The sequence below is a fragment of the Mya arenaria genome, chromosome 11 (assembly GCF_026914265.1).
Source record: "Mya arenaria isolate MELC-2E11 chromosome 11, ASM2691426v1".
Classification (NCBI taxonomy): domain Eukaryota; kingdom Metazoa; phylum Mollusca; class Bivalvia; order Myida; family Myidae; genus Mya; species Mya arenaria.
The window spans coordinates 63,049,720-63,061,178 of NC_069132.1; the positions used below are offsets into that span (position 1 = coordinate 63,049,720).

At 33.9% G+C, this 11,459-nt stretch overlaps 1 protein-coding gene across 1 annotated transcript in view; it reads left to right on the forward strand.

The window, feature by feature from the left end:
* Positions 1 to 11,238, forward strand: part of LOC128209367 (cyclic nucleotide-gated cation channel alpha-3-like) — a 28,623-nt gene extending 17,385 nt beyond the window's left edge. Inside the window, exons 7-20 of the mRNA XM_052913387.1 lie at positions 45 to 126; positions 323 to 487; positions 2,456 to 2,534; positions 2,923 to 3,041; positions 3,468 to 3,560; positions 3,809 to 3,905; positions 4,951 to 5,097; positions 5,553 to 5,662; positions 6,343 to 6,412; positions 6,751 to 6,806; positions 8,131 to 8,288; positions 9,331 to 9,389; positions 9,633 to 9,668; positions 10,123 to 11,238. Of these exons, the coding sequence (XP_052769347.1) occupies positions 45 to 126; positions 323 to 487; positions 2,456 to 2,534; positions 2,923 to 3,041; positions 3,468 to 3,560; positions 3,809 to 3,905; positions 4,951 to 5,097; positions 5,553 to 5,662; positions 6,343 to 6,412; positions 6,751 to 6,806; positions 8,131 to 8,288; positions 9,331 to 9,389; positions 9,633 to 9,668; positions 10,123 to 10,830 (1,979 nt within the window). The 3' untranslated portion in view covers positions 10,831 to 11,238. The remainder of the gene's footprint in view (positions 1 to 44; positions 127 to 322; positions 488 to 2,455; positions 2,535 to 2,922; positions 3,042 to 3,467; positions 3,561 to 3,808; positions 3,906 to 4,950; positions 5,098 to 5,552; positions 5,663 to 6,342; positions 6,413 to 6,750; positions 6,807 to 8,130; positions 8,289 to 9,330; positions 9,390 to 9,632; positions 9,669 to 10,122) is intronic.
* Positions 11,239 to 11,459: the final 221 nt, after the last annotated feature.

The following is an 11,459-nucleotide window of genomic DNA, read 5'->3' on the forward strand; positions in this document are numbered from 1 at the left end:
TAAAGTGTCTCTATTATAAACATGTTGTGTGTTTTTTAATACAGGAAAACTGCAGATCCTGTTAGTACGAGCGCCAAGACTTCTGAAATACTCAACGATGGTCCGGTTCTTTGACCTTACAGACAGGTGCAATGTTTTATGCGTATCAATAAGTGTGTGCAATTCTGAGCATGCAATCCATATAGATATGTTTATGATTGGTTGTGTTAACGCTTTTTAGTCTATTAACATTTTGTCAATACTTTTTATTAACTTTTTAAACTTTGCAAATGATAAGCATATATTTTCAAAAGAAGTCACATACACAAAACACTTTTTTTAGTCGAACGCGGAATCCTAACCTCCTGCGGGCTTTCAAACTGTCGCTTAATCTCTGGATGGTCATCCACTGGATAGGTTGTGTCTACTACCTTGTCTCGGAGTTTGAAGGACTGGGAACCAATGACTGGGTTTACCCTAATGGGACAGAGTATGACGTCTTTGCAAGGTTTGTGTTATGAACAACATAAAGCTTTGTGTATGATATGAGTTTGAATAATGAATATTGCTTGATTTCAGTTTTTCTTACGTGAAGAAATAAATTATTAAGATCTACTTCGTATAATGGTAATTGATACTTTTATACTTTAAGTGTCCCCTGAACTTTGGTCACAGGCCTAAAATATTTTATTTTTCTTAATGTATAAGTATCAGCTCATGTACAATTTTCTTTAATTGTGATATGTCAGTTCTTGACCCGTTTTGAGATGATTTGTAAACGTCTGCGCGAGTTGGATCGTCTCCGGAAAAGTAACTAAACAGATAAATAATAAAATAAGAGAAGTTTTGTAGTTTGACTAGAAAACCGATATTCATAAAAGACGCAATAAAACAAATTTTCAAGGGAAAAATTGATGACATCACACCACCTCATTTATTGTTGGCACTCCGCGTAGCACCGTAAGATAATCAGAATATTTTTCATAACCTAAAATATATTTGTGGTAAAATGTTTAAATGTCTAGTCGTTATAACTGTAAGATCAGTAAAATGAAATAGGCATAAGAACAATCCAATGACCTAGCCATATAAATAGACAATGAACTAATATTTTAAACAGTTCGATGGAATAGTTGAATACTAATGATTACAATTCAATGAAATAGCCATAGGAACAGTACAATTGATTAGTCATGAGTACACAATCACAGAACACAATTGTACAGCTGGAATGTACAGGGGAAGGAAACACAATGGAAACAACACGGACGATCAGGAAAATGACATAACTTGGACATGAAATGTAAACAACAGTGGAATTAGGGGAAAGTACATTGGTAGGAAAAATATTGTAAACAACACGAGTAAGCTGCGATAGTACATGGGTAGAAGTAGAAAACATAATGGGAACGACAGGGGCAAGTGGGGATAGTAGAGAGATAGGAAATATATTGGATAAGACGAACCTTATTTCTTAACCTTTCCAATTACATGAAACAATCGAACTAAAGTTTTCTTTACTGGATACCTATTGTTATCGTAATTATCGTTGCAGACACCATCGTGGTAATGTTTTCTTTACATAATACCTGTAGTCAGAGTAAATATGATTGCAGACACAATCGAAGAAATATCTCTTTCACTGAACACATGCAATTTCATTTAATACTGTCGCAGACACAATCGTGTTAATGACCAAAAAAAATGAATACAAAACATATTTCTTCCAAATCGGATAGATTTATGATTTGATTCTGTGTGTAGATTAACCTAGAGTTTCATACTAATGGTTCGCAAACTCGAAATATTCTTAGTAGTACAGGAATACTATATTTAGCATCCGGTAGTTATATTTTTCATTTATTGTCTACGGAAACAGCCGACTTGCGATAACGGAAACTACCAAACGCAGTTTTGTCACGCATTGATGAAATATTTGTGTCAGGTACTCGCGCGCTTCATATGGTTTGTGAAACGAAACATATTGATTCGATCAAATTGCTGTCTTTTGCCATGCTCATAGTAATTGCACTTTTGAAAGAAATTGGTGCTAACTTAATACGCGTATACATGTAGCCTAAATATGGCTTTACCGACCTTTGCCCGGTTTTAAGCTTGTACGGTAATTTACCAAAATTTAAATTATTCTAATATATATCATACTTAATCAAACAAGACCTGATTTAAAATGATCATATACTAGATGTTGAGAGATCTTCTTTAAATAAAAGAAATCCAAATTATAATATCAGTTATGTCAAACCTTATACAACTGTCCGGATAGATGTAATTATAGTAACTGTGATCCGACAACAATTGTGGTATGCAGAAACAAAATAAATCAGTAAATATGGCTTTTCTTATCTAATGGTGAATGTATTATGTTTTCATTTGTCGTTATCGGATTATCATCGTGAAAAAAACAATTTTAATATTTATAATGCATACATTTATTAAAACATTGGATGTTATTCAGGAAGTATATTCGAGTCACGTACTGGTCGTTGATGACCCTTACAACCATTGGAGAAAGGCCACCTCCGGAGACAGATCTGGTATGGATCATTATAAAACATTTTACATCATTCACCAAAGACTGATCAGGTATTGACCATAACACGACATTTGTCTCATGTACCGAAGACAGACCCGGCTAAGTTATTAATCAAACATTTAACCTTAAAGTTCGCTCAAAAATGTCTTAAAAGTGTATATGTATGTTGTATATGTTTCAACAGGAGTTTACTGGAAGCTTTATTATCAAATATTGTGAAAAAAGCATTGTATCTGATAAGCATACATATTTTGAAAAAAAGTTTGTGAAAAATATATGTAGGTCAACTGTGAATGTTGCTATGAATTTTTAACCTCATCACTTGCTTATTTTTATGATTCCTCCACAACAATAATGCCTTCATAGATTTTTCGTAACTTTTCTTACAGGAGTTCGTCTTCACTGGCGTCACGTTTTTGATTGGCGTTTTTGTATTTGCGGCAGTTGTTGGAAACGTAGGCGACGTCATTAGCAACATGAACGCTGCAAGAACGGAATTTCAGTCCAGGTTTCAATTTTGAATTTTACTTTCTTATTGTTTATCTTTTTCATCATTTAAAATATAATAATATCAATGTTTGAGATATATCAAGAGATTAAGAATATATTCAGGGTCATGTTAAATACACCTTTTAAAAGGAACAGACAAATAGAAATGATCATGGAATATATAAATGTAAACGAAATGACCAACGTTCAATACCCATGTTAGACAAATTTAACAATAGGGTGAACACAGGTTATACGCTATATCCACTTTCCATTCATGCGTTATTTTCTATTTTGTTATTATGTAAGAGTAAATCATTCAAGCTGTATTAGGAGATTTCGAATCTGTTTAGAATTAAACACAGTGACCAACGTTTATTGCCCCTTTAATGACAAATAATTAACAAAACAGTAAACACAGTATATACGATATATCCACTTTCAGAATGGACCAGATCAAATCTTATCTGCAGCATCGACACGTGGATGAGAAACTGCAAAACAGGGTGAAGAGATGGGCGGATTACACATGGAACAGGTAATGTCACAAGTAATAATAAACTTTATCCATGCATGAATAGACGAATCACTGTCATTGTTTTCTGGTGTAGAAGCGGATTGAGTGCGTTCTTTAGTGTAAGATACTTTCATCAACAAAGACTACTGTTTACATAACCTTACCAATACTGATGATATCAATGTAAATGACCTACATACTCAAAACCCTCGAAACGCAAGTACTTTTACACTTTACACACTCTCATGATTGGTAAACAATATTTTCAGAACCCAATCCATCGATGAACCTTCTTCGCTACATATGCTTCCTGATCGCCTTAGAACAGAGATAGCGATCAATGTTCATCTGGAAACACTCAAGAAGGTCAGTAGTGAAACCTATATATAAGAGGCAACCAGTCCGTGTTGGATATGTTTCAGACTGCAGCAAAAAGAAACTCAATATGATTCACGGACAAAAAACGTAACTTTTGCAGATGTGAGTTTGATTAGTGGTCACCAAGCCGGACAAGGGGGTTTCCTCCGTATACTCTGGTTACATCTTGACAACACAAGACCACTCTCTCGCACAACATCGTGCCAACAAGAGTGACTTAATATCAAAACTTTCTTCAAAATCGTTGTAATATATGTTATGTTTATTTTAACATAAAACGTCTGATTGTATCGAATCGTTGAATTACAATTCATTTGAATGTGAATTTAACTTACTGAAAAAGAGATGATTCTTAGTTCCTCTATACAGCAGCCAAACATGAAAATGCAATACCATTGTCTACCAAGAAATGGATATTGTTGCAAATATATCCGTATAAGAGTTGTAGTGTTATGGTAATGGCTGCCATGATATTGAAGGTTTAAAGGACTGTTACACAGCTGAGGCATTCTTAAGGCTAATTTTTTAGCATTTATAATACATACGTACTTTTAAACCTGTGTAGTTGTTTTGAAAACTAAACAATTATTTTCCATTTTATATTTCTTAATGAGGCTTATCTATTTAAACGCTGAAGTGCTTCAATATGATATATATTTCAGGTGCCAATGTTCTTGACATTATCCAAACAGTACTGTATTGTGCCCTTCTCGTAATTTATTTTACTTAAAGAAAGATAGTTGCATTTTTGTAATCGGTAAATGTTATTCACAGTTTTTCAGTGTCATATTTAGGTAAATTTAAAACCATCAGAATGCCACAAATCATTATTATTTGGTAGTCCATTTAATTTCAACACAAACACACAATCGCTCATGTTGTCGAAATTATTTTGCGTTTGAATGCACGTAAGTTCAACAACCCTCTGATAAAATTTGTTTTCAAAGAACACCGTATTATTTAATTGACACTTAAAGGACAAATTGTTTGTGCATCAGCGTGTGGGTTAGAGAAACTAATTGTTCTTTTACAGGTTAAGATCTTTGAAGAGTGTGAAGAAGGTTTACTTCGAGAGCTTGTTCTGAAGCTGAGACCCCAAGTGTACAGTCCCGGTGATTATATTTGCCGCACGGGCGAGGTTGGAAAGGAAATGTTTATTGTGAATCATGGAAAAGTCGAGGTATTGTCACATTCTTGGAAAATTACCTTGTTACATCAATGCGAAATGCGCACTACAGCACGTCATTTAACGTTTTGCATGCCAATACAACTCTATTGCCGCTTTTTTCTTTAAACACCATATAATTATTGAGTTCCCCATGTATGTAAGTATAGGTTTTCCCATGTATGTTAGTATTGGATTCTCCCTTAATGTAAAAATTGGGTTCCCTTGTATGTAAATAGGGTTTTCTTACTGTATTTCTTGTGCTTTTCCTACTATGCAAGTACTGGGTTTCTCCTGTAGGTAATTATTTGGTTTCCCCTGTATGTACGTATTGGGCTTCCCCTTTATGTTAATATTGGGTTTCCCCTGTTTGTAAGAATTGGTTTTCCTCTGTATATAGGTATTGGGTTTCCACTATTTATAAGTATTTTGTTTCCCCTGTATCTAAGTAATTGGATTTACCTTTACAGATACTTGTTTCAAATCCCGTGGCTGGAAAAAGGACATATTTGACAACACTTTCCCCGGGCTCATACTTTGGTGAAATCAGCTTGCTTAAAATAGACGAAGGACATAACAGGTATTCAATTATTATATCAATAGTGTTGGTCCAAGCAAACTAAAGACTGGTTAAACATTTCTCACCATTAGGATCAAATCAGATTAATAACAATGCATGCACATCGATCAAATGAGTACCATTCATAAAGTGAAACATATAGGGTGTTATTCTTTGAAGAAGTAACTTAAACACAAACGTTTAATTTGCTCAATGTTGTAAGTATTTATGACAAATCGGCAGAAAATATAGGTCTATGCCTCTACGCATCTTTGCCCAAAATCGATGAGCATGCGTTTTAATATAGGAACTGACAGATTGCAAAATAAATAAAATCATTAGAACTGATTTTAAACTCTAAAAGCAGTTAAGCTGATTAATAACACAATTAAGCTATCATTTATTAAGCCATTAAGCAAACGTCTAAACGGAAAACAAATATGGTAAAACGTCAGAGCAAACACAAATCTATTAGCAAACGATTGAACAGACACAGTTGTATAATCAATCATCTGAACGAGCAAACATGTATTATCAAATGAATTTATATTCGATATTTTAACAAAAATAAAACACGAAAATAGTACGGTACTCTTACGTCTTTTTACCACATGAAGGAAAGAACACTTAGTAAAGTCCTTTTTTATCATTATCAAAAAGATACATTCACATACTTCAGTAATACTTTAATGATTTTCCAGGCGGACGGCAGATGTAAGGGCCGTCGGTTATTCAGAGTTGCTACGCCTTTCTCGTAGAGATCTTATGTCTGTAGGTATATACTTGTCAATTTTAATTGGAAAATGATTCGCTTTAGAAGAACAGTCTACCAATAAGATCTACGAACCAAAATCCTAATGGGATTTTGACTTGTATAAATAAGGTGTAGAAAGTTCATTAGTTAGTGATACATCTGTTTAGCTGTTGTGTTACAAATGACAGTTTATTTGTGTTTAACAATTCTGTAATAATTCTAACTTTGCAGTCGAAGGAAAGTTCTTATTTTTTTAGTTATGAGTCATTATTGAATACAGCTTACTAAATATGTCCTCTCTGTGTTTGTAATAACGTGGACCTGATAGTAACGTACTAGTTTTGCTTTTTAAAAGGCTCTGGTCGAATATCCAAACGCCAAGCGAATACTTGAAGAAATCGCACGTAAAAGGTAAGAAGCATTATGATAATAGATTTATATGTTATGTTTCTACTTGCCACGTCCCAGAAAATGTATATTGTGTTGTTGTTTTTTAAGATACAATCATTCACTTTATAATCACTTAATCTTGATAATATTAATTTAATTGTAATCTACCGCGCTTGTCCCTGTAGTTTTTAACGAAAATGAAAACTCCGTACACATATCTATGAGTGCTTTGTATATGTTTCATTTTAGCGACAATTGCTCCTCTTCTTTTTTCCATTTTGGTTAAAACAAATTGACCGTGTAGATAATGATGAACTATGTAGGTGATTATTTAACGAAAAACCTAGACCATTTTTTCTCCCACCTCAGATAAGTAGATCCAATAATTCAACCATGCTAGAAATTCTTATCTTGCCCACGGGCGAAGATAAAATGCCCGTATGGAACTCCTTTTTAATGGTCACATTGTAAGTACCCCCCTTGTTGAAGACTGTCGTCTGTAGCATCATGGAAATCTTGTCTTGTGGCAATATTTAGAATGCTAATTAATTATTTATCGCTTCAAATGTCACCATAAAACAGTTTTTACGCAGCTTTTAAGAAATAATGCTTCACTCTGACTCTTTAGAACTATTTAAAGACAGATTTGACTACTAACAGTATCAGAATCACTGCGCGCATATCCATGACAACCACGAATTATTGTATATCAATACGCAATTATTTTCACTAAGCACAAAGAGTTCCAGCAAAAAGTACATTTTTACTTTATTTTGTTTAACTGAGGTGGGAGAAAAAGCATCTACCATAGCCGCTCGTGTTAGATAGGTTCATCCCGACTCTCGCGCAGGGTGTTCTGTGGAAACTCCGTAAAACCTTGTTTCCCCAAAACACCCTACGCTCAGGTCGGAATGAATCTATATTACACTCTCGGCCATGGAAGATACTAGTCTTTCTCTTGATAGAATTATGAAAGTGTATTTCTCTTGATAGAATTATGAAAGTGTATATTTTTGGTTAATAAACATTGAGTATTATATATTTCTTGAACATTTCAAAACCTGTACACTCAATTGACATAACACTTTATGAGATAAATATTGGAAGTGTTTGGTTTTAAGATAAGAGGAAAAAGCCATGATAGGATAACTTTATATTACAATGTTTATGATGAACGAATACTTTTTTATTACACGAATTTAGGTATACATACTATGAGCCATTAACCCTATAAAACAACACATACATAGTCACTCTTTCTACTAAAGTCCGGGGACAGATCGGAAACGTTCGGCATACTTGCGCTCTAACCTTTGTAATGTTGTGGTCTGGTGTACAATCACAGGTATAAGACAACTCAGGGAATACGCCGTGTGTGTTCCATTGATGATCCAGTTGTTGCAGACGCTTCCACAGACACGTCAGGCACATCCGTGCGATCTTCCCGAAGTTTTCTGAACGTAATCGAGTCCGACAACTTCAAGAGGCTTATTGCTGCAAGACGTATGGGCAGACATTTATAAAAAATATGAATAGTTCATACTGAATAAACTAACATTTTAAAACGTCTAGGGTCCATGGTGTGACAAAACAACGGTTCTAACATTATCTATGAAAACAACTTTAACAATAGGACAGATCAAAATTGTCATACACAAACGTTTTAAAGGTGAAAAGCCATATTGACCAATCTTTAAAGAGAACTTTGGTTTACAGGACTCGGAGGTCAATCGTGAAATATATTGACCTATACATTTATGACAAATACCAAGACTCGTTCCCACCATTGACATAGACATCATCGTTTGTTTTGTTTTTTGTATTCATATTAATTTTGGCAAAAACAGTTTATGTGTAATTGTTATTCATTATGCATTATCTATGATGGTGCATCATCCCTTAAAGTTACTCCATGAAATAAGTAAATATTCAATAAGGTTTTAAAGTAGCTTCCTTTTGATGCGTGCAGAATCGACACCTTTAAGTTGAAGTGAAAATTGATTTAAATTCAATTGACAGCTGAAACTTTAAAGTCAAGAACATGCTTGAACCTAAAAATTGTTTTATGTTTACACTAATCAACATGTAAAACCAATTTGACTGCATTACATGTTTTTACTAAGATTTCTCGTACTTGTTTTGCAAAGCAAATGCCAACATCCAATGTATCCTATAATTAAACAGTTGTTTACATATTAGCCGTGAAATATGCTGTTCTTATAGACCCAAATATCCGGACTGACCTACAGGTCAAATATGTTAATTTCTTGCCAATATTACATCATTATTTACTGCAAATAAGTCAATAATCGTCAATAATCATACGAAAGTGTGACATTTTAATTTTACCATTTACATATTAGTAAAAACATAATTTAAATTACATAAAATAATAAGTAGGCTAAAAACACAAATAAGAAAACAGGTATATGCTTAAGATGGTGATTAAGTGTTATGTTTTATGGTTCAATGATCTATTTTGTTCTTTGTTCATTTGATTTTAATACATTAATTTTATCATCAAACGTTATCGTTTACATTTCAGAGGACGAGATGCGTGAATTTAAATATGTCCTAGATGAACTAAAGCGGTTTGACAGTGTAGTAAGTAGAACTTTGATCATGCAAAGTATCATAAGCAATAATGACAAATAATTAAGTTTAAAACTGAATAAAATACAAACAGGCTTAGAATCATCAAATGTTAATATAAGCATATATCATTTTAATTATAAAGGGTCGCTGAGAATCCGAAATTTACTGATTTGTTCATCGGATGCATAAATAATGTTTGGTATCTTATAATAAATCTGATCATTTACGAAAAGATAAACAAATGTATTTCAGGCCACAAAGGAGAGAACAACAGCATTGCAAAAACAGGTATGTGTACTTAAGAAATTTGATTTCGTCCACATTTTTAATAAAGATTTTGTTATACCATCAGTTGGCATATTTTAACGGTACTATTAATTTCGTGTATTTGTGATATAATGTGCATTTGTGTAACAATCAGGATCATCGGACCTTCTTTTGATTGATAATATTATTTCCGTTACCCGGTTAAGGAAGAAAGCTTATCACTGTTACTCGGTCGATATTTTACGTGGCAAATGTTATCCGTTTCTTGTGCTATTCCAGTTATTTGATTAGTTGATAGATGTTTTTTATTTACTCTCCGTACCTACTCAGCATGTATCAATGACGGTGTTTTGATATTTGATTTATATATCTCGTTATGTTTCTCGTTTGTTGTAAGTGTGACCTAGAAACAGGGTCTTAGTTTAAATTTGATGTAATCAAATTTTCATTTATTTTATACATTTTCTCATTGTAGAATGAATCTCTTATTGAAGAAATACAGCTGAGAGACACGGACATTTTGAAGTTAAAAAACAAACTTTCTCGGCTGAAATCAAAAGATATGGCATTTCGAATAATAAATAGGGAATCGCCAAAACGGTCTTTAAAAAATGGACATAGTTATCCTACTCTACAGCAGTCAAATGCCTATTGTAGCGGTAACAGTAAATCTGAATTTTGCAAAAGGTGTGCGAATGAATCAGGTGAGCGTTGTCACGATACCTTGCGAACGTCAAGCCCAAAATGTAACGGTGAACGTGCAATTCCTAGAAATGTTCTTTTAGACACGTGCGGGAATCTGCAACACTCCTCGTCAGAGCCAAATATGTCGAAATTGGTATACTTAAGACGACTTTCATCATCTAAATTAAAGCATGGTCGCGAAGTTCATCCTCACCAAAAGTCGATTTCAGTGTCTAATTCGCCTTTCCAAGAAAAGACGTCTGCAACAAAAAGGCACACTGGTGTAAATCATGAAAGTAAAGCAACAAGCAGTTCTCAGTCTTGCCAAAATGGCCCAGGGGCAGAACAAAGCAAAATCGTTATGTCCGATGCAGAAGCATGTGACCTAAGTGTGATAGAGAAGTTATTGTCTTTAGATTTCTCGGACGCATCCCTCCATTCCTCAGACCAGTCATCAGATGAGCATAGTGAAAGTGACCTTGAAGTGAGCGGTGTTTAAGCAGAAACTACTGTTTCTTATTTTTTCTGTTCGATTTCAGTAACTGAAACATTTACCAAAAATGACTGCGGACTGCGAAATGATGTGTTGTGCTTTTCAAATGTTTTTTTATAAATCGGCAATTCTTCATTAAGGATATCTGTTATACATCGAGATTCTCCCTCACTCTTCTTCTAAAGTAAAGCACACCATCCTGGACCACCTTTAATAATATGCCAAAAATGAGTGTTTTTAGCATATTGTTAACCGACATAAAACACAATAAATAGAAAACGTCTTGTATTTGGATTTCATAACAGACATGACCAAACTCACTTAAACACACGGATGTGCAGACTATCACGCAACCAATCGGCCTCTCTCTTTCAAAACATTTCAAAAGAAATACACGGTATGACAAGCAGTTTCATTGACAGGAGGATTTCTGGATAGACGCTTGCTTGGCAGTTCCTTTGTAAAATACGTGTCACAAAACTAGATTGAATGAATGCGCTGAAAGCGTTGAAAGCTTGCTTGTCTGAAGATCGTGATTTTACATGTTTACTTATTTTTCGTTACGCACCTTAAATTAGTGACGATGTAAACTGAATTTTGGATCATTCCTATTAAATAGTCTGGCATTCGTCTGA